Source organism: Cicer arietinum, chromosome 6 (genome assembly GCF_000331145.2).
Source record: "Cicer arietinum cultivar CDC Frontier isolate Library 1 chromosome 6, Cicar.CDCFrontier_v2.0, whole genome shotgun sequence".
In the NCBI taxonomy this organism is placed as follows: Eukaryota; Viridiplantae; Streptophyta; class Magnoliopsida; order Fabales; family Fabaceae; genus Cicer; species Cicer arietinum.
The window spans coordinates 37704466-37731631 of record NC_021165.2 but is presented as its reverse complement, the minus strand read 5'-3'; the positions used below and the strand labels follow the sequence as shown (position 1 = coordinate 37731631).

Below are 27166 nucleotides of genomic sequence, written 5' to 3'. Positions count from 1 at the left end.
GTTTAGAGTGTAAGGTTTTAAGTTCTAGCAAAGCACTCGTTCAAAGTAAAATATATTAAGTGTTGTAGTGTGTAAAATATAGCTACCAAATTGGTGATGAACTAAGAGTAAATATGGAGTGTTATTTCTACCTTCGCTTTGTCTATTTACTGTAACCTCTAATAAGTTCAAATAGCTAAGTCACCAAACCAGAATCAGAATTAAAATTAAGAAAAATTAGAAAAGCACAATTCAATCCCCCTTCTCTTGTAAGCACAACTAAAATAAGAAATTCGAATATGCAGAAACGGTCAAATCTGAAGCAACACAACATCGTACCAATTGAAAGAATCGATTCAATATAAAAAAATTGAAACAAGGAAATGTTTCAATTCAATATTGAAGCAACAAATATATTCCATATTTGAGTATAAAAGGAATTCTTCTTGGTTTCAGCCACAACAACAAACCACGAGAACAATAGAACAGCAATTGAAAAATCTTACAACAATCCTCATCAAACTACTTTGCAAAAAAATTGAGAAAATCTGAAAAATTAAGTACGAACAAAATTGAAGAACAATATCAAATACTTTGAAGAAATTTTGAACTTATAACTTTGAAGAACGTTGATATAAACAATATTGATCATACTTTGAACATTAATCATTGGTACAAATACATATTTATTTAAGTGCTAGATAGCCACATACATATTCTCTCATTGAGAGTCAAACACAAACCAAACGAACACATTCCATTTGGCCAATTAGTGGCTGTTGTATTTGTCTCAACGTGTTGCAGTTGCAACTAGAAGAAAGAGTAGACTTTATTGAGTGAGGTTAAGTGATTTTTGTAATTCAGGTTGAGTTATTGGAAGAAATCCTTCAAGTGAAGGTACTGGACGTAGCCAACCAGTTGGTGGTGAACCTATATACAAGTTCGTGTGTCTTCTTCTTTCTTTCTTTTTGCAAGACCCGTAATTTTAAAGTACACTTTATGTATTTTTGGGGTATTTTGGATTTTGGCTCGGAGACTTTTAAGCTAAAGTTAATAATATTTTGGAGTTTTATAATCAAAAAGATATTTCGATGCCAATTAGAATTTCTCGTCGATAAATAAATTGAAATTAACTGCGGTAAATACTTTACGGTTAATTTAAGGCGTTTCGGGTGAAACGGTAATTTAATAAATATCTAGATTTTGAGATATTTGTTAAGTTATATTTATTATATTTATATATGTTTGTTTGGAGGGAAAAAGAAAGGAAAACTAGAAGGAAGGAAAAGGAAAAGAAAATAGTATATAAAGGAAGGAAGGAAAAAGGAAGAAAGGAAAAACAAAGGAAAGAAAAAGAAAGGAAGGAAATTTCCAATTTCCATCTCCTTCCTCAGGTTCACGCAAGAAAACCAAAAATCCATCATTTCTCCATTTTTCGTTTTCGTTGCTTCATTTTCTTCAAAGCTAGTGACCCAAGATTGGGTGAGAGTTAGATCAAGGTTTTCCCAACTCCACTCTTCCTCTTTGATTCGAAAACGAAGAAAAACGGTTTTTGAGATCCAAACACAAACCCCTCCGTTTCTTCAAGATCCAAACTTCATTTCGCGAAGAGTCGGAAGGGAAGGTTGCTCACCACCACGCTACGGTGCTAGTGGACCAATTTTGGAAGGGCGTTGCGAGCAGAGATTTTACCGGAATTACTCGCGGTACCGGAAACGCACGATAAAGCTAACATTGAGGTAAGGGATCCTTCCAAACTTCTAGTTACCAATCGATTGAATTCAGCCCAGGATTCTGTTTTCATTAAGAATCCCTCACCAAATCGATTAGGAAATCGATTGGCTCGAGACCAGGGGCTCAGGAACCAATCAATCGATTTACCAATCGATTGAATTCAGCCCAGGATTCTGTTTTCATTAAGAATCCCTCACCAAATCGATTAGGAAATCGATTGGCTCGAGACCAGGGGCTCAGGAACCAATCAATCGATTTACCAATCGATTGAATTCAGCCCAGGATTCTGTTTTCATTAAGAATCCCTCACCAAATCGATTAGGAAATCGATTGGCTCGAGACCAGGGGCTCAGGAACCAATCAATCGATTTACCAATCGATTGAATTCAGCCCAGGATTCTGTTTTCATTAAGAATCCCTCACCAAATCGATTAGGAAATCGATTGGCTCGAGACCAGGGGCTCAGGAACCAATCAATCGATTTACCAATCGATTGAATTCAGCCCAGGATTCTGTTTTCATTAAGAATCCCTCACCAAATCGATTAGGAAATCGATTGGCTCGAGACCAGGGGCTCAGGAACCAATCAATCGATTTACCAATCGATTGAATTCAGCCCAGGATTCTGTTTTCATTAAGAATCCCTCACCAAATCGATTAGGAAATCGATTGGCTCGAGACCAGGGGCTCAGGAACCAATCAATCGATTTACCAATCGATTGAATTCAGCCCAGGATTCTGTTTTCATTAAGAATCCCTCACCAAATCGATTAGGAAATCGATTGGCTCGAGACCAGGGGCTCAGGAACCAATCAATCGATTTACCAATCGATTGAATTCAGCCCAGGATTCTGTTTTCATTAAGAATCCCTCACCAAATCGATTAGGAAATCGATTGGCTCGAGACCAGGGGCTCAGGAACCAATCAATCGATTTACCAATCGATTGAATTCAGCCCAGGATTCTGTTTTCATTAAGAATCCCTCACCAAATCGATTAGGAAATCGATTGGCTCGAGACCAGGGGCTCAGGAACCAATCAATCGATTTACCAATCGATTGAATTCAGCCCAGGATTCTGTTTTCATTAAGAATCCCTCACCAAATCGATTAGGAAATCGATTGGCTCGAGACCAGGGGCTCAGGAACCAATCAATCGATTTACCAATCGATTGAATTCAGCCCAGGATTCTGTTTTCATTAAGAATCCCTCACCAAATCGATTAGGAAATCGATTGGCTCGAGACCAGGGGCTCAGGAACCAATCAATCGATTTACCAATCGATTGAATTCAGCCCAGGATTCTGTTTTCATTAAGAATCCCTCACCAAATCGATTAGGAAATCGATTGGCTCGAGACCAGGGGCTCAGGAACCAATCAATCGATTTACCAATCGATTGAATTCAGCCCAGGATTCTGTTTTCATTAAGAATCCCTCACCAAATCGATTAGGAAATCGATTGGCTCGAGACCAGGGGCTCAGGAACCAATCAATCGATTTACCAATCGATTGAATTCAGCCCAGGATTCTGTTTTCATTAAGAATCCCTCACCAAATCGATTAGGAAATCGATTGGCTCGAGACCAGGGGCTCAGGAACCAATCAATCGATTTACCAATCGATTGAATTCAGCCCAGGATTCTGTTTTCATTAAGAATCCCTCACCAAATCGATTAGGAAATCGATTGGCTCGAGACCAGGGGCTCAGGAACCAATCAATCGATTTACCAATCGATTGAATTCAGCCCAGGATTCTGTTTTCATTAAGAATCCCTCACCAAATCGATTAGGAAATCGATTGGCTCGAGACCAGGGGCTCAGGAACCAATCAATCGATTTACCAATCGATTGAATTCAGCCCAGGATTCTGTTTTCATTAAGAATCCCTCACCAAATCGATTAGGAAATCGATTGGCTCGAGACCAGGGGCTCAGGAACCAATCAATCGATTTACCAATCGATTGAATTCAGCCCAGGATTCTGTTTTCATTAAGAATCCCTCACCAAATCGATTAGGAAATCGATTGGCTCGAGACCAGGGGCTCAGGAACCAATCAATCGATTTACCAATCGATTGAATTCAGCCCAGGATTCTGTTTTCATTAAGAATCCCTCACCAAATCGATTAGGAAATCGATTGGCTCGAGACCAGGGGCTCAGGAACCAATCAATCGATTTACCAATCGATTGAATTCAGCCCAGGATTCTGTTTTCATTAAGAATCCCTCACCAAATCGATTAGGAAATCGATTGGCTCGAGACCAGGGGCTCAGGAACCAATCAATCGATTTACCAATCGATTGAATTCAGCCCAGGATTCTGTTTTCATTAAGAATCCCTCACCAAATCGATTAGGAAATCGATTGGCTCGAGACCAGGGGCTCAGGAACCAATCAATCGATTTACCAATCGATTGAATTCAGCCCAGGATTCTGTTTTCATTAAGAATCCCTCACCAAATCGATTAGGAAATCGATTGGCTCGAGACCAGGGGCTCAGGAACCAATCAATCGATTTACCAATCGATTGAATTCAGCCCAGGATTCTGTTTTCATTAAGAATCCCTCACCAAATCGATTAGGAAATCGATTGGCTCGAGACCAGGGGCTCAGGAACCAATCAATCGATTTACCAATCGATTGAATTCAGCCCAGGATTCTGTTTTCATTAAGAATCCCTCACCAAATCGATTAGGAAATCGATTGGCTCGAGACCAGGGGCTCAGGAACCAATCAATCGATTTACCAATCGATTGAATTCAGCCCAGGATTCTGTTTTCATTAAGAATCCCTCACCAAATCGATTAGGAAATCGATTGGCTCGAGACCAGGGGCTCAGGAACCAATCAATCGATTTACCAATCGATTGAATTCAGCCCAGGATTCTGTTTTCATTAAGAATCCCTCACCAAATCGATTAGGAAATCGATTGGCTCGAGACCAGGGGCTCAGGAACCAATCAATCGATTTACCAATCGATTGAATTCAGCCCAGGATTCTGTTTTCATTAAGAATCCCTCACCAAATCGATTAGGAAATCGATTGGCTCGAGACCAGGGGCTCAGGAACCAATCAATCGATTTACCAATCGATTGAATTCAGCCCAGGATTCTGTTTTCATTAAGAATCCCTCACCAAATCGATTAGGAAATCGATTGGCTCGAGACCAGGGGCTCAGGAACCAATCAATCGATTTACCAATCGATTGAATTCAGCCCAGGATTCTGTTTTCATTAAGAATCCCTCACCAAATCGATTAGGAAATCGATTGGCTCGAGACCAGGGGCTCAGGAACCAATCAATCGATTTACCAATCGATTGAATTCAGCCCAGGATTCTGTTTTCATTAAGAATCCCTCACCAAATCGATTAGGAAATCGATTGGCTCGAGACCAGGGGCTCAGGAACCAATCAATCGATTTACCAATCGATTGAATTCAGCCCAGGATTCTGTTTTCATTAAGAATCCCTCACCAAATCGATTAGGAAATCGATTGGCTCGAGACCAGGGGCTCAGGAACCAATCAATCGATTTACCAATCGATTGAATTCAGCCCAGGATTCTGTTTTCATTAAGAATCCCTCACCAAATCGATTAGGAAATCGATTGGCTCGAGACCAGGGGCTCAGGAACCAATCAATCGATTTACCAATCGATTGAATTCAGCCCAGGATTCTGTTTTCATTAAGAATCCCTCACCAAATCGATTAGGAAATCGATTGGCTCGAGACCAGGGGCTCAGGAACCAATCAATCGATTTACCAATCGATTGAATTCAGCCCAGGATTCTGTTTTCATTAAGAATCCCTCACCAAATCGATTAGGAAATCGATTGGCTCGAGACCAGGGGCTCAGGAACCAATCAATCGATTTACCAATCGATTGAATTCAGCCCAGGATTCTGTTTTCATTAAGAATCCCTCACCAAATCGATTAGGAAATCGATTGGCTCGAGACCAGGGGCTCAGGAACCAATCAATCGATTTACCAATCGATTGAATTCAGCCCAGGATTCTGTTTTCATTAAGAATCCCTCACCAAATCGATTAGGAAATCGATTGGCTCGAGACCAGGGGCTCAGGAACCAATCAATCGATTTACCAATCGATTGAATTCAGCCCAGGATTCTGTTTTCATTAAGAATCCCTCACCAAATCGATTAGGAAATCGATTGGCTCGAGACCAGGGGCTCAGGAACCAATCAATCGATTTACCAATCGATTGAATTCAGCCCAGGATTCTGTTTTCATTAAGAATCCCTCACCAAATCGATTAGGAAATCGATTGGCTCGAGACCAGGGGCTCAGGAACCAATCAATCGATTTACCAATCGATTGAATTCAGCCCAGGATTCTGTTTTCATTAAGAATCCCTCACCAAATCGATTAGGAAATCGATTGGCTCGAGACCAGGGGCTCAGGAACCAATCAATCGATTTACCAATCGATTGAATTCAGCCCAGGATTCTGTTTTCATTAAGAATCCCTCACCAAATCGATTAGGAAATCGATTGGCTCGAGACCAGGGGCTCAGGAACCAATCAATCGATTTACCAATCGATTGAATTCAGCCCAGGATTCTGTTTTCATTAAGAATCCCTCACCAAATCGATTAGGAAATCGATTGGCTCGAGACCAGGGGCTCAGGAACCAATCAATCGATTTACCAATCGATTGAATTCAGCCCAGGATTCTGTTTTCATTAAGAATCCCTCACCAAATCGATTAGGAAATCGATTGGCTCGAGACCAGGGGCTCAGGAACCAATCAATCGATTTACCAATCGATTGAATTCAGCCCAGGATTCTGTTTTCATTAAGAATCCCTCACCAAATCGATTAGGAAATCGATTGGCTCGAGACCAGGGGCTCAGGAACCAATCAATCGATTTACCAATCGATTGAATTCAGCCCAGGATTCTGTTTTCATTAAGAATCCCTCACCAAATCGATTAGGAAATCGATTGGCTCGAGACCAGGGGCTCAGGAACCAATCAATCGATTTACCAATCGATTGAATTCAGCCCAGGATTCTGTTTTCATTAAGAATCCCTCACCAAATCGATTAGGAAATCGATTGGCTCGAGACCAGGGGCTCAGGAACCAATCAATCGATTTACCAATCGATTGAATTCAGCCCAGGATTCTGTTTTCATTAAGAATCCCTCACCAAATCGATTAGGAAATCGATTGGCTCGAGACCAGGGGCTCAGGAACCAATCAATCGATTTACCAATCGATTGAATTCAGCCCAGGATTCTGTTTTCATTAAGAATCCCTCACCAAATCGATTAGGAAATCGATTGGCTCGAGACCAGGGGCTCAGGAACCAATCAATCGATTTACCAATCGATTGAATTCAGCCCAGGATTCTGTTTTCATTAAGAATCCCTCACCAAATCGATTAGGAAATCGATTGGCTCGAGACCAGGGGCTCAGGAACCAATCAATCGATTTACCAATCGATTGAATTCAGCCCAGGATTCTGTTTTCATTAAGAATCCCTCACCAAATCGATTAGGAAATCGATTGGCTCGAGACCAGGGGCTCAGGAACCAATCAATCGATTTACCAATCGATTGAATTCAGCCCAGGATTCTGTTTTCATTAAGAATCCCTCACCAAATCGATTAGGAAATCGATTGGCTCGAGACCAGGGGCTCAGGAACCAATCAATCGATTTACCAATCGATTGAATTCAGCCCAGGATTCTGTTTTCATTAAGAATCCCTCACCAAATCGATTAGGAAATCGATTGGCTCGAGACCAGGGGCTCAGGAACCAATCAATCGATTTACCAATCGATTGAATTCAGCCCAGGATTCTGTTTTCATTAAGAATCCCTCACCAAATCGATTAGGAAATCGATTGGCTCGAGACCAGGGGCTCAGGAACCAATCAATCGATTTACCAATCGATTGAATTCAGCCCAGGATTCTGTTTTCATTAAGAATCCCTCACCAAATCGATTAGGAAATCGATTGGCTCGAGACCAGGGGCTCAGGAACCAATCAATCGATTTACCAATCGATTGAATTCAGCCCAGGATTCTGTTTTCATTAAGAATCCCTCACCAAATCGATTAGGAAATCGATTGGCTCGAGACCAGGGGCTCAGGAACCAATCAATCGATTTACCAATCGATTGAATTCAGCCCAGGATTCTGTTTTCATTAAGAATCCCTCACCAAATCGATTAGGAAATCGATTGGCTCGAGACCAGGGGCTCAGGAACCAATCAATCGATTTACCAATCGATTGAATTCAGCCCAGGATTCTGTTTTCATTAAGAATCCCTCACCAAATCGATTAGGAAATCGATTGGCTCGAGACCAGGGGCTCAGGAACCAATCAATCGATTTACCAATCGATTGAATTCAGCCCAGGATTCTGTTTTCATTAAGAATCCCTCACCAAATCGATTAGGAAATCGATTGGCTCGAGACCAGGGGCTCAGGAACCAATCAATCGATTTACCAATCGATTGAATTCAGCCCAGGATTCTGTTTTCATTAAGAATCCCTCACCAAATCGATTAGGAAATCGATTGGCTCGAGACCAGGGGCTCAGGAACCAATCAATCGATTTACCAATCGATTGAATTCAGCCCAGGATTCTGTTTTCATTAAGAATCCCTCACCAAATCGATTAGGAAATCGATTGGCTCGAGACCAGGGGCTCAGGAACCAATCAATCGATTTACCAATCGATTGAATTCAGCCCAGGATTCTGTTTTCATTAAGAATCCCTCACCAAATCGATTAGGAAATCGATTGGCTCGAGACCAGGGGCTCAGGAACCAATCAATCGATTTACCAATCGATTGAATTCAGCCCAGGATTCTGTTTTCATTAAGAATCCCTCACCAAATCGATTAGGAAATCGATTGGCTCGAGACCAGGGGCTCAGGAACCAATCAATCGATTTACCAATCGATTGAATTCAGCCCAGGATTCTGTTTTCATTAAGAATCCCTCACCAAATCGATTAGGAAATCGATTGGCTCGAGACCAGGGGCTCAGGAACCAATCAATCGATTTACCAATCGATTGAATTCAGCCCAGGATTCTGTTTTCATTAAGAATCCCTCACCAAATCGATTAGGAAATCGATTGGCTCGAGACCAGGGGCTCAGGAACCAATCAATCGATTTACCAATCGATTGAATTCAGCCCAGGATTCTGTTTTCATTAAGAATCCCTCACCAAATCGATTAGGAAATCGATTGGCTCGAGACCAGGGGCTCAGGAACCAATCAATCGATTTACCAATCGATTGAATTCAGCCCAGGATTCTGTTTTCATTAAGAATCCCTCACCAAATCGATTAGGAAATCGATTGGCTCGAGACCAGGGGCTCAGGAACCAATCAATCGATTTACCAATCGATTGAATTCAGCCCAGGATTCTGTTTTCATTAAGAATCCCTCACCAAATCGATTAGGAAATCGATTGGCTCGAGACCAGGGGCTCAGGAACCAATCAATCGATTTACCAATCGATTGAATTCAGCCCAGGATTCTGTTTTCATTAAGAATCCCTCACCAAATCGATTAGGAAATCGATTGGCTCGAGACCAGGGGCTCAGGAACCAATCAATCGATTTACCAATCGATTGAATTCAGCCCAGGATTCTGTTTTCATTAAGAATCCCTCACCAAATCGATTAGGAAATCGATTGGCTCGAGACCAGGGGCTCAGGAACCAATCAATCGATTTACCAATCGATTGAATTCAGCCCAGGATTCTGTTTTCATTAAGAATCCCTCACCAAATCGATTAGGAAATCGATTGGCTCGAGACCAGGGGCTCAGGAACCAATCAATCGATTTACCAATCGATTGAATTCAGCCCAGGATTCTGTTTTCATTAAGAATCCCTCACCAAATCGATTAGGAAATCGATTGGCTCGAGACCAGGGGCTCAGGAACCAATCAATCGATTTACCAATCGATTGAATTCAGCCCAGGATTCTGTTTTCATTAAGAATCCCTCACCAAATCGATTAGGAAATCGATTGGCTCGAGACCAGGGGCTCAGGAACCAATCAATCGATTTACCAATCGATTGAATTCAGCCCAGGATTCTGTTTTCATTAAGAATCCCTCACCAAATCGATTAGGAAATCGATTGGCTCGAGACCAGGGGCTCAGGAACCAATCAATCGATTTACCAATCGATTGAATTCAGCCCAGGATTCTGTTTTCATTAAGAATCCCTCACCAAATCGATTAGGAAATCGATTGGCTCGAGACCAGGGGCTCAGGAACCAATCAATCGATTTACCAATCGATTGAATTCAGCCCAGGATTCTGTTTTCATTAAGAATCCCTCACCAAATCGATTAGGAAATCGATTGGCTCGAGACCAGGGGCTCAGGAACCAATCAATCGATTTACCAATCGATTGAATTCAGCCCAGGATTCTGTTTTCATTAAGAATCCCTCACCAAATCGATTAGGAAATCGATTGGCTCGAGACCAGGGGCTCAGGAACCAATCAATCGATTTACCAATCGATTGAATTCAGCCCAGGATTCTGTTTTCATTAAGAATCCCTCACCAAATCGATTAGGAAATCGATTGGCTCGAAACCAGGGGCTCAGGAACCAATCAATCGATTTACCAATCGATTGAATTCAGCCCAGGATTCTGTTTTCATTAAAAATCTTCACCCCAATCGATTGCCCAATCGATTGGCTTAGTGAAAATCCTCATTTTTAGTTGTATGATTAATTGCTCATGAATCTATCCATGTCTTGTTTTATTATGTGTTAATTAGGAGATCGAGAACTGCATTTTACCTTCATTTTCATTGGCAATGTACTGTATGAACTTTTCGCATATTGAAAATCCTGTTAAGGTGCATGCTTAGTTGAAAAGTTGTTTTGAGCATTCAAAAACTTAATTGCTATGTGTTAACTGTTATTTTCTGGTTGGTGATCCTTTACAACTATTGTGGAAATCTGGGCTTTGCCCTCAGATGAGAGTCAGGATGGCCCTACCGGTTCGTACCCTACGGACAGGAATGGAGATGGGAACGCTTGACTGCAGTTACGTTAGGAGGATCTCACGGGGCGCGTGGAGATTAGTCAGGGTGTTTAGTTGTGTTGTAAAATGATCAGATTAGGTTGGCATAGAGGGATCAGATGCCTTTCTTTTGTATTGCATTTATTTTAAAATGGAAGACTGTACCTATACTAATATTGTCAGCTTGACATGTTATTTTCGATGGGTTACATGTACCATTTGTTGTTGGGTAAATGGTTTGGATTTATAATAGGAGTAACTTTTCCACTGCCTGTAAATTATAATGACTCAATTATTTATCCAAAGGCATTTCCTCATTTGTTTTACTTTGTTTTATTTTAATTTCTTTTGAAAAAAAAAATATACCCTCGCTTTGAAAAACGGGGTGTTACACTTTTACTTTCCAAATTGCCTTAATCACCAAGGTTCAATTAAACTTTGAAAACTACTTTCAAAAACCATATCAAAATTCAAATTATCCTCCCTTTTTTTGTGTTATTGAAACTTCAATTGGTATCATAGCTTGATCTCAAGGACTTAGCACTAAATAGGGTTGATAAAAGATCCAACAAATTTTCTTTTCTATCATGACTAATTTTGATGAAGAAGCAATTGGAAGAAATATCAACAGACCCCCACTCTTTGATGAGGAATGTTTCGAATATTAGAAAGATAAATTTCAAAGCTTTTTTTTTTTTTTATCTCTTACATAATTATGGGATCTAGTTGACGGAGGATACATCTCCCCACCAAATGTTGATGGCACTAAAGTGTCTAGAAAAAGTATGAATGTTGAACGGAAAAAAATTATACAAAATGCATCAAAAGGCAAGGACTATTATATTAAATGCAATAACATTTAAAGAATTTGACAAACTCACCACGAAAAAAACTGCCAGGAGCATATTTGATGCTCTAGTTTTAATATATGAAAGAAACAAACAAGTACAAGAAGCAAAGGAAAATCTTCTTGTAAGAAAATATGAATTATTCCAAATGCAAGAAGAGGAAAATATTGAGACAATGTTTTCAAAATTTCAAACATTGGTTTCATGACTAAAAGTTTTGGAGGAAAGCTATACTATAGTAGACCATGTAAAGAAAATCCTTATAAGTCTACCAAGAAATGAAGACAAAAAATCACAACCATACAAGAGGCAAAGAACCTAAATAGTTTGCATCTAGAATAAATTCATAAGTTCACGTCGATCAAATTAAATAGAATTGACAGAGGATGAGCCAATCAAAAAGGAAAAATCCTTGGCTCTTAGATCGAAAGAATATAAAGCCTTACAAGAAATTGATGATTTAGAGGATAATAATGACGATGTTGATTTAGATGAACAAAAAGAAGATTCAAAAGCTAAAGAATTCTCTTTCATCACCAGAATTGGAATCATTAAGTGATGAAGTAGAGATATGGGTACCAAAAAACAAAATATTTTCTATTGTAGATGTTTTCAGCAATAAAGTTGAAACTCCAACCTTGGTTCCTGAACAATGCAAGCTCGCGTCATATGACAAACGTAAAGTCTTTGTTCCAAAACCTGATCATGAAGGAAGGAGGAACCATGGGCTTTAGAGACACACATAAAGGAAAAATCATAGGACATGATACAATTGGTAACGATTTTTTATCCTCCATTAATAATGTTTTATTTGTTCAGGGTCTTAAATATTATTTGGTAAGTATTAATCAATTAAGTGATAAAAGTTATGACATTATGTTTAATAAAAAATTATGCAAAGTAATTAGTCAAAATGATGGGTCATGCTAACTTAAAATTAATATAAAAATTAATAGACTTCAACTTGTTAGATGGGCTACCTAATATTAGATACAAAACATAAGTTATGTGTTAAGATTGTCAAAAGGGAAATCAAACTAAAATATTCTTTACTTCTACGAATTTTGTTTCTACAACCAAATCCCTTGAGTTCTTGCATATAGATCTCTTTGAACAGGTGAAAACAACCTCTATAAATGGAAAGAATATGGTTTTGTCATAGTTAATGATTACACTAGATGGACTTAATTTTTTAAAGTTCTAAAGAAATAAGGATGATTCTCATAAAGTGTTTATTGTTTTTTGTAAAAAAGTAATGAATGAAAAATGTCTTAAAATTATAACAATTAGAAGTGATCGTGGAGGAGAATTTGAAAACAAATTATTTGAAAGTTTTGTGAAGAGAATGAAATCTCACACAACTTTTCTTCTCCCACAACACCACAATAAATTGGTGTTTTAGATAAAAAGAATTGATCCCTCCAAGAAATAGCTAGAACCATGTTAGATAAGATTCATGTTGCAAGATATTTCTGGGTAGAGAAAATTAACCCTGCATGCTACTTCAGAATATAATATTAAGTAGACCTATTCTTATTAAAATACCTTATGAATTATGGATAACAGATAAAATATAAAAGTCAGAGGAAACGAAACAAGACATTGAACTACACGCACTCTGAATGTGCATGCTTGGATGACAATAAAGCGCTCACTTTGATGGCTCACTCTAATGGCAACATGCTCTAATAAAGCTTCTCTCTAAAATGGTTATTCAAGATGACTCTGATAAATGCCTCTACTTTTGAAAGTTATTTCAACACAAGCAGATTAATGACTATGTCTCTGATATTCACACATTAACATTTGACTATATTTCTAATATTGACACACTTCAATCTAACTATGATACTTCTAGCTCTACTTTTAGTATTTATACAATGGCATTGACTTTCATGCTTCTAACTCTAACAAAAGTCGATGCCTTTGAAAAAATCCAATGCCTCAAACAAAAGCCAACAAATCTGATAAAAGTCAATGCATCTACAAAAAGTCAACAACTCTGAAAAGTCAATGCCTTTGATGAAGGTCAACGATTCTAAATATTGAATATGACTTGGAAGATGTGATTTTGATAAAAATCTAAAAAATTTCAGATAAGATTATGAAATTGGCAAAGTTTTCCTCTAATCCTGATTCTTGAAAATTTGCTACTGATATTGATCATGGAAGATGTGAAAAACTCAGGAAAAAGTATTGGAAAAATAAAAAGAATGCTCCACTCGATTATCTACCAAATTGCACATAACGAAAATGTTGCCTAAGTATTTTTTTAATTGGTATAAAAGGTTAGCAAAGGAATCATCATTGACAATGGTCATAATAACTTTGAATATGCAGAAACAATCAAAATTGAAGCTACACAACATCGCACCGGTTCAAAGCATAGATTCAAATATAAACAAAATTGAAACAAGGTAATGTTTTAATTCAATATTGAAGCAAGACATATGTTCCATATTTGAGTATAAAAGAAATTTTTCTTTGTTTCAGCAACAACAACAACACACGAGAACAATAAAACTTTAATTGAAAAATCTTACAACAATTCTCATCAAACTACTTTGCAAAAAATTTGATAAATTTGAAAAGTTAATTTTCGAAAGAATTGAAGAACAACATCAAATACTTTGAAGAAATTTTTGACTTTAAACTTTGAAGAACATTGATATAAACAATAAGAATCCAACTTTGAACATCAAACACTTTGATCAACATCAAATACTTAGAACAGACTCAAACATAATTATTATTTGAACATTAAGCACTTATACAAACACATATTTATCTAAGTGTTAGATAGTGTTAGACACATACATATCCTCTTATTGAGAGTCAAACACAAACCAAACAAACTCTTGTAACTTTTTCCAACAGTGGTTGTTGTATTTGAAAACTACTTTAACGAATCATAACACAATTCAAACCTCCCTTTCTTGTGTTATTGAAATTTCACAATCATGTTACTATAGTCGTCAGCTAGCACTGAAACAATGGTTCACGTGGATTAAGTAGAGGCACTATAAAATCGTGATGTTGGTAATTTGTACACTACCCGATGCTTCAAGAGGTAAACACATCAGCCTTTATATGAATTCTTTTTTATGTGATCCATAGCTAGGGGTTTGTTCCATTCTTGAGGATCAATTTTTAAAGAGTCTTAAAGTTTTATCCTTTAATTCCCCAATACAAGCATCATGATTGGTGTTTCAACCTTGTTTCTAAGAAAATCTAGAAGATACATTATTTTAAATTTATGTACCCCAATTTGTCTAGGCTATGACTTGTTAATCCTAAAAGGTTTCTTGCTTTTCCATTTTTCCAACATGAGAAAAGCTCTTGACATTTCATTAAACAATAAGAGTATAAAACATTATCATTGATAATATTAGGATTTTCCTGTGTTTCATGAAGAAAAAAAACTGCTATGTTTATTGTTTCTTCTAACTCCATAGATCATAGAGGCTTGTTTGCTTTTATCTATATCATTTTCTAGAAACTCTAGAAAGTTTTCTTCTTTATATTTAATAGAGTTACATTCAACTTCATCATGTGATTTTAAAGCATCAATCTTAAGAGTCTCATTTTCCCTTTTTTTGGTATTGAATTTCTTTTTAAATGATTTATATTTCTCTATTATAATAAAATATACCATTTTCAAAATTTTCTGTTTTGCAGACATTCTTTTAGTCTTACTAAGAAATTCATTTAAGGTGGACATTAGCTCATCACAAGACCATAAAATACTTCAATTTCTTCTCCGTGTGTTTACTCACTATTAAGGTCAAAGTGAACATTGGCTATTAGAGCCATGTTAGCTTGTTCTTCATATTTATCATAAGAATCATCAAAGCCATCCCATGATGTCAAGAGACTCTTCTTTTCCTCTAAATACTTTCTTCTTAGAATTTTCTTTCTCAAGAATTGGACATTTTGTTTGAAGTGTTTAGGTTCTTTACATCCTTAGCAGACAAAATGATTCTTATTTGACTTTTCTTTTCTATATATGAACTCTCTAGATTGTCAAAAGCCCTTCTTAGAAAACAGTTTGTTTCTCCTTCTCCACAAACATTAAACTCTCTTAGTGATAAATGACAGTACATCATCTTATGAATCTTCATTTTAATTACCAAATTCATTTGCATCTTGAAGATCTCTAGAGACAGTCTTCTTCCCTTTTGATATCAAAGCAATAGAATTTGATTTCTTCGTTAGTTTATATTCATTCAACTCAATCACATGGGAACGAAGTGAACTCGTGAGTTCTTCTAGAATCTTTAGAGTGTCTAAATTTCTTCTTGGAAAACTTTTTGTTTCTTCTACTCCACAGATGTCTAATTCTATTTAAGATGAGAAATAACTCGTCATCATTTGAGTCTTCACTCTAGCCACGATATTTATTTTCATCAAGTTCTTCCTTAGTTTGAAGCATCTTAGAAGCAATTTTCTTTCCCTTAAACTTCAACAAAATTGATTTTGACTTCTTCTTTGGCTTATCCTCAATCAACTCAATCTCATGAGATAAAAAAGAACCCATGAGCTCTTCCAAAGGAAGTGTATTAATATCTTTTGTTTCCTGAATAGATACTCTTTGTTTTATCATTACTACAACGCTTATCAAACTCTTTGAAAGTTATATATTCATAATAAAACTTTGAACATTATGATGCAGTTTGAATTTCTTAGGTTGATATGTATCAAGTTCTTTTTTGGGTATAACAACATGGTTTGCATTAACTGGAGGCGTATGGCCATCTTTAACTACGTCTCATAATTTTATACTATGAGAAATAAGTAAACTCTACAATCTATAATTTCAATATTCAAATCTCTCTCCATCAAATAATGGAGGTCTCTTCACATGTCCACCAGAAGCTTCATCACCAAAATTTGACATGATTTTTATAGGATATTTTCTCTAAATATTTAAAGTGCTCATCCAAGAAACCACGCTCTAATGCCAATTGAAGGTAAGAAAAACACATGAAAGATGAAGTTTGAATTGTATGTCAAAAAAATTTCCTTTAAATAAATTTGCTTAAAGTTTGTTCCATCAAATTTAGTTTAAATGGGTTTCCTTAAAACAAACTTGTACACGAAATTGATAAGGGATAGAAGAAAGAGAAAAACAACTTATCTTGGTTCACCACCAACTATGTTACTAAGTCTAGTCCTTTTAGTCTGATTGATTTTCCACTAGAATCCAATTGATTCAAATACCACCAGAGTGTACAACTATCAGTTGACTATATCTTAGTTTTCTCTAAGCTTCAGGCTTAGTACAGTAAAACCCTTTAAAGTTTCAAGTCACAACATGGTTAAGTTACAAAAGATAAGTTTTTGTGAAAATACAATGTACTCAATGGGGGATAGAAATTGTAAGCTCAAATTACAAGTAATGGTCTTTGGAAAGAAAGTATATGAAATATGAGATCACTTGAATGTACTTAGAAAATTTTCTTAAAATTTTTGCAGCATTATTTTTCATTGATTTGTTTTCTTAAAAATTTGCAATGACATGTGAATACGTTTTATAGTACATAGAATTATGTTGTTGCAATTCTAAATGTTGCAGAGACTTTTGTTCATCACTTGTACTATTACGAAAATTAGGTGAATTTAAAAATTGATTGTTTTAACTTGTCCTTTTTAGTGCCAGAAAATCTATTTAGGAAAGTTCATTCGCATAAGAGGATCTTAAATAATTGCAGAGGATTGAACTTGAAGATGTATTTCATCATAATAACATGATTGATTTTCCAAAGGAATGAAGAAACAAACTATCCACATCTTGTGTTTGATGTGCTTCTTAAGTTTAACAAAGTTTAGACCATATAATGTACTTTCATTGGAGGATTGACTTTTATCAAAGCATTGACCAATTGATAAAAATTATTGGCCAAACGATAAACTCAATTGTACATCCACATTATCAGAGGATACACTTCATTTACTAGAATGTTAACCAGACGATTCATTGAATCAACTTTAAGAAAAATCAAATAAATTCTTCTTTAATTAGACAAAAAAAAACACGGAAATACACATTAAATGATTTGCACACTTAGAAACATGTTAGAGTATAAATTGTTCCTTCATATATTTGTTATCATCAAAACCAAAATTAAGATTCACTAATTTCGAAATAATTTGGTTCTAATAGGCTTGGCCTCAAAGAATATAAAACAAATGAAACTAATCAATGAAATAAGTTTTGTTTTACTAAAATCGATATTCATTTATTCAAATTGCTATAAATTACATCGATATCGAGAACAATGTAGTTCAAAGTTGCTAAAACTGAAAATGATGAATCTCCGAGGATATTCAAAACACCTAAGTTAATAGCACAAAATGGTTAAATACCTACAAATGTGATAAAATAGTAGTCTCTAAAATATTTATGCCTCTGGAGCTTTAACATTGATGGCATCAGAGTCACTTATTAAATCTGTATTAGAACGAAGTTGGTCTGTTAATCTGAATCAAATAAATACTACAAAATGACAAGAAAACAAAGTGTTGCATCAGGACAACGAACAAAACAATGTAGCACTAAGATAAAGAAATTACAACAAAAAAAAAAAAAATTAAATGTCTGAAAATCACTTATTTAAGTAAAAGAGAAGATATTAAAATTTAGAAAGATAATTCTAGACCAATAATTTGTCTCAAACCATCTTTTAGATGAAGAAAAAGCAAATAAACACCAAGATTTAAAAAAAAATATGGTCCATCTTATATGAGTCAAAATCCTCACCATTTTCTCTCTATTACAATAATTTTTAAGTGTTTTGAGGTATATAAAAATATTTGAATTTATCAAATATCATATTATTATATTTTATAATCTAAAAATTTTGATACATAATTGTAGTATAAACCCTAACTCATCTTATGCGGTACATAATTGCAATATTTACTTTGACAAAAAATTTCAAGTCATACAAAGAAAAAAAAGCTAAAAGATAAGTTGGTACTTGAGTATTTAGAGTTAAAATCACATGAGACTTTCTAAGTGAGTCCTTATTTTATTTTTTTTATATAAAAAAAAAATACATTATTTTATTCGCACTAAGCTATAAATATTAGTTTTAAGTGAATTTAATTTCCAATTGTATAAGATTATGAATATTATGTAATTTCTTATTTATTTATATACTATATATAGTTTAAACATTTAAAAGAAATATATAATTAAAAATGGTTCGACTTTGTTCTGACTTAGTCAAATCAATTAACTTGTATTGATAAATACATTGATTCAATAGTCAACCCAAACATTTTGATTATCATAGTTATTATGCCATTCAACACGTTGAAATAAACTAATATAAAAAAATTTCTTTAACAAAGATAATATTAAAAAATAGAAATTGTCTTTAAATGATTAATTTTTAAACTCTTGAGATATTTATATAAATTTTAAGATTTTATTTATATGGATATTTTACTTTTATATCCCCTTTATATTTAATAAAATTAATTAAAAATATATTAATAAAATTAAACAAAATACATCTAATAAAAAAACATCAAAGTTAATGCGATTGGTTAGATCTTCCAAAATAAATAATATGTTATATTATCTTAGGTAATAAAGTTGTTAATTAATAGGATAATAGGGAGATCTTAAAATAATATAACATCTTATTTATTTTGGTACATCTACTTTAACTTTGATATTTTTTATTAAATATATTTTATTTGATTTTATTTATATAATTATATTTTAATAATTATTTTTATTATTTTATATTTATTAAATTAATAACTATTCATTTGTTATAATAAAATAAATGACTATAGATATAGATGGTCGCATCAACGTTCTATTAAAGGAAAAAATATATCCTTATTTGATCGCACGACAGAGATAGATCAAAATATACTTATTTATATATTTGGTTGTTTAACGTGTGCTCTTAAAATACTGGACACATCAATTTTAAAATATAAAATCACATACAACATGCTTCACTAATATTCACATACAAAATATCCTTGTCATTGATCTAATACTAATTAAGGAAGGAAAAGTTATTTTACTGTCAAATATTTGTCTTATGAAATCTAAAATTTGCGTTATGATGAAATGAATTTCTTTTCCTTTTTTGTTGGTCTAGCATCAGTCAAATGTTGCAACACTGAAAGATTTTCTAGTTTTTGCAACACATCAGTCATTGAAGGACGATTTGCTGGAAAAAAATCTATGCACTGCAAAGCAAGTAGAGTTATTGAAACACCATCTTCAGCACAATAAAACCAATCTTGTTGCAGATGTTTGTGAACAAGAGAACAATTTGGCATGTACTCTTTCTTGGCCCAAATATGTACTAGACTATATGTGATTAAGCTTGTATCTTCTCTGTTTCTTATGTCTGAAATTGTTTTGGTTATTAGTTCAAGTAAAATAATGCCAAATGAATACACTTCACAACTTCTTGTCCATTTACCACCTGCAATAAGAAAATAAGAGAAAAGATTATTGTTGTATTATAGATATATATATCTGAACGAGGAGCACTAACAAAACACATTTGTTTCAATACACACTTTTTATTTGGTTGAATTTCAAATGAGTCTCACAAAATCATACAAATCTCACATAAATTTAGTGGGATCCATTTAAAGAGTGCGTTGAAAAGAGGATCTTACAAGAATAACTCATGTGCATATGCTTCAAACTACAAATTATTAATTGAATCAATGTGAATGATTGTTTTCAACCATTAGATACACGATTTAGTTAACTGCATTAACTAGTTAAAATAAGAGACTCTGTTTAAAACTGCATTAGTCGAAATAGTGAATTCTTTAACGAAATATCTGTTATAGCCAAAATTGTAAAGCTCTTAACAGGATTGTGATCGCAACTACAACCACTATTTAAAACTTTGATTACAACAGTAAAAAAAAGTCCAAAACCTTTAAAGTCCACTTAATCTCCTAAATTAATACTCCTATTTTAAAATGTTGATTTCTAGTCCTTCATAAAAAATTTGGACTAAAAATGATGGTGTGACATATTTTTCATGATATGGCATATAATATGATGATTTGGAATAATCAATATTTATAATATTGCAAGAAAACCACCTAAAAATCTCATTTTCAACTTTCAAAAATTATTCATTTTTGTAATTTAAATAATCACATAAATATTTGATCCATCTAAATAATTTTGCATCATCATATTGTATGTCACATCATTTAAAATATGTCACATTACTTTTTGCGTCTAAAAATTCGAGGAAGTGACCATTACTAAGGGATTTCAAAATGGAGGATTAATTTTGTGAATAAGTAAAAATAGGAGACAAAAACTAAATTTACGCCAAAATAAAACTAAAATAATTGTTGAAAAAAACAGTTAGCAAAATTGTTTAGGCTTGAGTGCCAATTTTAGATTTGGGGCCTTCTAACTTGGGGGCTTATTTGAATGGGGTTCTCTTTGGTTTTGGAGTCTTTTAGGCTCATAACATGTGGGTTGAGACCTAGATTTAAATGCTTCGTAAAATTGACAGCTCTAGTTACACTAGAATGTTGTTCTTCTCATTGACTATATAAGCTGCATATACCTATCAACAATTAGAATACTAGATGCATATCATAGATTATAGACTTGTTTTGATTGATTTATCTGAACTTATCTACTAACATTAAGAATTTTTGAAATTGTTTGGAGAGTTTATAGAAAAAAGTTTATGACAAGTTCATTAGTTATTTTCAACTTATTTCTATAAACTCTCTAAAATAGTTTATGAAAATAATTTGACTTCATTCTATATTTTATTATAGAAAGAACTTATGCATAACCATTTATATTATAGGAGTTTTATAATATAAGAGCTTAATTAAACTCTTCAAAACATGACTTATATTTCAAAACAGATTCTTTGATGTTGCAGTAGATAGTAATATAAAAGATGATTTGGATCGGAAAATTGATATGTCGAAATATTTAATTTTTCAAAGTCGTGATGAGAGTTGTTTGATCTCATCCAACGGTAGTGAAGATGGACTAACTACAATGACAATGGAGAATCCTACTACAAGGAATCCAGATCCATTATATTCATAGTGGTAGGCTATAGAAATTGTTGTTTGAGCACTAAACTTTAGCATTATGTTCAGTACATAGGCAGAGTGGTCTTTTAGGATTTAATAAAAACATAATGTAATGTTGTTGGGTATTATAGTTAACAAGTTGAAGTGAAATATGTACTTAAAAGAATTACCCCTTAGAGAAAAATAAGGATCCATGTAGCTAGTTGACATTGTTATTTGTTCCTTGAGCATGTTCACTTCACTAACCAACAACAAATCAAATAACTTTGGCTTGTAATCCTGCATGAAAAGAAGAGGATTAATAAATAAAAAATTCCACATGAGCAAAGAAGAGGATTATTACCATGATAAAGTGCTAACCTTATCAAGAAGTATATGAGATGTACTGATATTTAACACCATATTTTGTTTCTCTTGGTCATGAATGAATTTCAAGAGCTTAGCAAGCTCATGAATTAGATTTATTCTCTGAAGCAAACTCAAGCTATCTGTAATAGCAAAGAAATCAGATTAGAAAATCAAAAGTAAATTGTATACCATTGTTTCCAGACATATATCTTAAACAATTCAAGACCAAAATGAAAATTATTGATTGTTTATATTATTTCATTGGATTGTTAAAAAAATTCTCAGTTGAACCGATTTAATTATCTTGTTATAGACAATCTAAATCGCCTAAAAACCCGACTTAAAAGTATTTTCTGAAAAAACCTATAACAAAGATAAAAACATACTACCTTTCTTGATTACATTGTCCAAAATATCAAATGGATTAACATCATACACAATCCCTTTTATATCTTTCTCCCAAGTATAACCAATCCAATTAGCCAAGTTAGGACAACCTTTCAAAATTGGATTTGTCCAAAACTTAACTTCCTCCTGATAAACAAAATTAAATTAGAGTTGGAGAGGAGAAGAAAATAAATAATAATATCAATTAAGAAAGAAATTTAGAGAGAGAACTTACTTTGAGAATCAAATACTCATCATTATATTTAGAAGTTATGTGCTTCAACTTTTCATCATCCCATAACTTCACTAATACATGTTGACCTTGAAAATTTCCTCTAAACAATCTTCCGAACTGTGTCAACCCAATGAGATTGCTTTGGTTGAAATTGTTTGTACATTCTTTTAAGCTCTGAGATGAAAGAAGAACAAGGTTTGTTGGGTCCATTTTCTGTACAAATGATATGAAAAATGACAAATGGATACGTGGGACCACGTTTATATATTGAGAACTTGATGGTCAACCCTTTCATGAACCGTTCTAATTTGTCAGTGTCAACGTTTTTGTTATGCGACAAATACACTTAATAATTATGGTTGACTTTTTCAGATTATAAGGAGTTTTAGGAGTCACACTTTCTGAGAATGTCCCACCAAAATTAGATGGTTTAAATTTTTAACAGATATTTTAAATTAAAAAAATAATTAAAATTCAGATCTTCCAATTTTGATAGAATGATTTCGATAAGTATCTCTATATACATTTACATTATACATAAACCAAATCTGATTTCGATAAGTATCCCTATAGAATCTTTAAAAGATTTAAGCATTTTAATTGAGAGAAAATCTCTCCAGATAATTTAATAATAATTTTTTTTTTCTGAAGATCTAAAATCCTCAGATAATTTACTTGCAGAAATATCTGAAGAAATGAAAATTTATCTACAGTTGAGGAATTGTTGCAAACTTTTCTACAACAATTTTCGAAGGACATTTCCTCCGAATATTTCAGAAGATATTCCATAGAAAAGTCCTAAAATTTGTTTAAGTGTTTGCAAATTGGAGTCCGCATATTAATCAGGAAAGATGTGTATAATAATTATTAAATCCGTATGTATAATTATTTAATTATTTATTTAATATAAATCTATTTCACTTGAATTAAAACTATATGGAATATTATTATTTAATTTTTATAAATACAGTTTTGAAGTTTTATTAGTGTCTAATTGTATTATTTAGTAATTAGAACAAATATTTAAGTCACATTTCAATACTACCATACAAAACAAACTATATAAAAAATAAAAAAAAACACACTAATTAAACCTTGACCCCCAAAATAAAAGAAAAATAAACAAATACATATAACCAAATTAATCTCTACTTGATATAATCACTATCAATATTATCATCACCACTCTCTTAACCACGGTTTGCAGGGTTTGCAGTCCTCAGCTTAATATATTTCTCACTAGGATCCACAAAGTAAACCTACAACATCGTAAGAGTAATTAAATTGTAAGCCACATTGGATAACATCTCCATAGATAAAAGAGAAACCTAAAACAAAGGTTTTTCATTTGCATACCCAAACAAATAAAATCTTGGAAACTTCAGATTGCAATTAACACATTCGTAACCATAGTGATGCATTTTACATATATCAATGAAACAAAATTTGACAATTAAATTACCTTTTACGATAGAGTATAAGATCTAAGAATAATGTGAATTTGCTAAAACATATCCTGAATAATATGAAGAAAACTCATGCCAAAGATGCTTTGGCAACAAATACACAAAAGATGATAATTGGAAGAATAATCAGTGACAAAGTGAAAAGTCTGACATTAGTTCATTAGAAACAAAAGAAATTATGAAATTAGCCAAAAGAATAAAGCATTAAAAGAAGCCTACATCGCTTAAAAAAAAGAGGGTATGAACTAAGGGTGGACAAAAGAGATGGGCCCGCTTTATACCGCTCGGCCCGCAGCGGGTGAAGTAAACTGGGCCGGTTGGATCGGACCCAATGGGTCACACGGGTACAATTAAAGGGTTCAATAGGGTAGATTCAGGCGGGTTCGGGTTATGGATTTTGGACCGGCGGTGACCGACCCGCCCGATAACAGTTTATAATAATTATTAGTAAGTGTTGGACTGGGTCTACTAAATCCAATTTAATTTGGCCCAGTATTATAACTCAACCCTAACCCTAATTTTAATCAGTCTCGCAATTCCACCCACAGCTCATTCTCTCGTCATCATCCTCTCACGAACCCTATTCTTCACACCAGCAAACCCTAATTTCTTCAAGCCTCAACGACGGTCAGTGGCGGCCACATCCACTCTAGGTTATCACTTTATCTCTTATTTCTCAACTCTCTAACCTTTTTCGTTCCAAACTTTATAATCTCGTTTTTCAAAACTGTCTTTTTTAGTTTTTGTTGTTTTAAATCGATTAGTTTCGTCTTAGTTTCATTTTTGATTGTTAGTTTCGTCTTTGTTGTTATAAACATTTTCCTCTTTGTTAGCATTTTCAATCTCGTGTTAAAAATAGCATTTTTCATCTTTGTTGTTTTAAACATGTTCATCTTTTTCTAATTTATTTTGCATTGTGTTAGGGTTTTTATTTCTTTTTATTATAATTAGGGTTTTGATTTAACTATTGTTTCTGTTTTTGGATTTTCTAGAGTTTGGTTTTTTTGTTTTTGCATGTTGTTTTATATATTAGATTTTTCAATTTTCTTAAGTATAATGTGTTATTATGTAGTAATCTGCCTCACCTTAACATGCAGTTTGTCGTGTTCTTAACTCTGTTATTTGTCCTACTCCTATAGAATCTTTAAAAGATTTAAGCATTTTAATTGAGAGAAAATCTCTCCAGATAATTTAATAATAATTTTTTTTTTCTGAAGATCTAAAATCCTCAGATAATTTACTTGCAGAAATATCTGAAGAAATGAAAATTTATCTACAGTTGAGGAATTGTTGCAAACTTTTCTACAACAATTTTCGAAGGACATTTCCTCCGAATATTTCAGAAGATATTCCATAGAAAAGTCCTAAAATTTGTTTAAGTGTTTGCAAATTGGAGTCCGCATATTAATCAGGAAAGATGTGTATAATAATTATTAAATCCGTATGTATAATTATTTAATTATTTATTTAATATAAATCTATTTCACTTGAATTAAAACTATATGGAATATTATTATTTAATTTTTATAAATACAGTTTTGAAGTTTTATTAGTGTCTAATTGTATTATTTAGTAATTAGAACAAATATTTAAGTCACATTTCAATACTACCATACAAAACAAACTATATAAAAAATAAAAAAAAACACACTAATTAAACCTTGACCCCCAAAATAAAAGAAAAATAAACAAATACATATAACCAAATTAATCTCTACTTGATATAATCACTATCAATATTATCATCACCACTCTCTTAACCACGGTTTGCAGGGTTTGCAGTCCTCAGCTTAATATATTTCTCACTAGGATCCACAAAGTAAACCTACAACATCGTAAGAGTAATTAAATTGTAAGCCACATTGGATAACATCTCCATAGATAAAAGAGAAACCTAAAACAAAGGTTTTTCATTTGCATACCCAAACAAATAAAATCTTGGAAACTTCAGATTGCAATTAACACATTCGTAACCATAGTGATGCATTTTACATATATCAATGAAACAAAATTTGACAATTAAATTACCTTTTACGATAGAGTATAAGATCTAAGAATAATGTGAATTTGCTAAAACATATCCTGAATAATATGAAGAAAACTCATGCCAAAGATGCTTTGGCAACAAATACACAAAAGATGATAATTGGAAGAATAATCAGTGACAAAGTGAAAAGTCTGACATTAGTTCATTAGAAACAAAAGAAATTATGAAATTAGCCAAAAGAATAAAGCATTAAAAGAAGCCTACATCGCTTAAAAAAAAGAGGGTATGAACTAAGGGTGGACAAAAGAGATGGGCCCGCTTTATACCGCTCGGCCCGCAGCGGGTGAAGTAAACTGGGCCGGTTGGATCGGACCCAATGGGTCACACGGGTACAATTAAAGGGTTCAATAGGGTAGATTCAGGCGGGTTCGGGTTATGGATTTTGGACCGGCGGTGACCGACCCGCCCGATAACAGTTTATAATAATGATTAGTAAGTGTTGGACTGGGTCTACTAAATCCAATTTAATTTGGCCCAGTATTATAACTCAACCCTAACCCTAATTTTAATCAGTCTCGCAATTCCACCCACAGCTCATTCTCTCGTCATCATCCTCTCACGAACCCTATTCTTCACACCAGCAAACCCTAATTTCTTCAAGCCTCAACGACGGTCAGTGGCGGCCACATCCACTCTAGGTTATCACTTTATCTCTTATTTCTCAACTCTCTAACCTTTTTCGTTCCAAACTTTATAATCTCGTTTTTCAAAACTGTCTTTTTTAGTTTTTGTTGTTTTAAATCGATTAGTTTCGTCTTAGTTTCATTTTTGATTGTTAGTTTCGTCTTTGTTGTTATAAACATTTTCCTCTTTGTTAGCATTTTCAATCTCGTGTTAAAAATAGCATTTTTCATCTTTGTTGTTTTAAACATGTTCATCGTTTTTCTAATTTATTTTGCATTGTGTTAGGGTTTTTATTTCTTTTTATTATAATTAGGGTTTTGATTTAACTATTGTTTCTGTTTTTGGATTTTCTAGAGTTTGGTTTTTTTGTTTTTGCATGTTGTTTTATATATTAGATTTTT

The 27166-nt window shown here is 34.0% G+C and overlaps 1 protein-coding gene across 1 annotated transcript; it reads right to left on the bottom strand.

The window, feature by feature from the left end:
- Positions 1–19533: 19533 nt before the first annotated feature.
- LOC101512974 (probable serine/threonine-protein kinase PBL15) lies at positions 19534–22856 on the bottom strand. The gene is made up of 5 exons (XM_004506457.4): positions 22629–22856; positions 22396–22540; positions 22019–22146; positions 21829–21937; positions 19534–20046 (listed from the first exon to the last, which is right to left on the bottom strand). The coding sequence occupies exons 1-5, from the start codon at positions 22836–22838 to the stop codon at positions 19673–19675; spliced, it is 966 nt and encodes a 321-aa protein (XP_004506514.1). The 5' UTR covers positions 22839–22856; the 3' UTR covers positions 19534–19672.
- Positions 22857–27166: the final 4310 nt, after the last annotated feature.

Coding starts and splice junctions, on each gene's coding strand:
- LOC101512974 (XM_004506457.4), bottom strand. CDS start 22,838: ATGGACCCAACAAACCTTGTTCTTCTTTCATCTCAGAGCTTAAAAGAA. Junction 22,147..22,395: donor GGACAATGTAATCAAGAAAG/GTAGTATGTTTT, acceptor TTGCTATTACAG/ATAGCTTGAGTTTGCTTCAG. Junction 21,938..22,018: donor CTCATATACTTCTTGATAAG/GTTAGCACTTTA, acceptor CTTTTCATGCAG/GATTACAAGCCAAAGTTATT.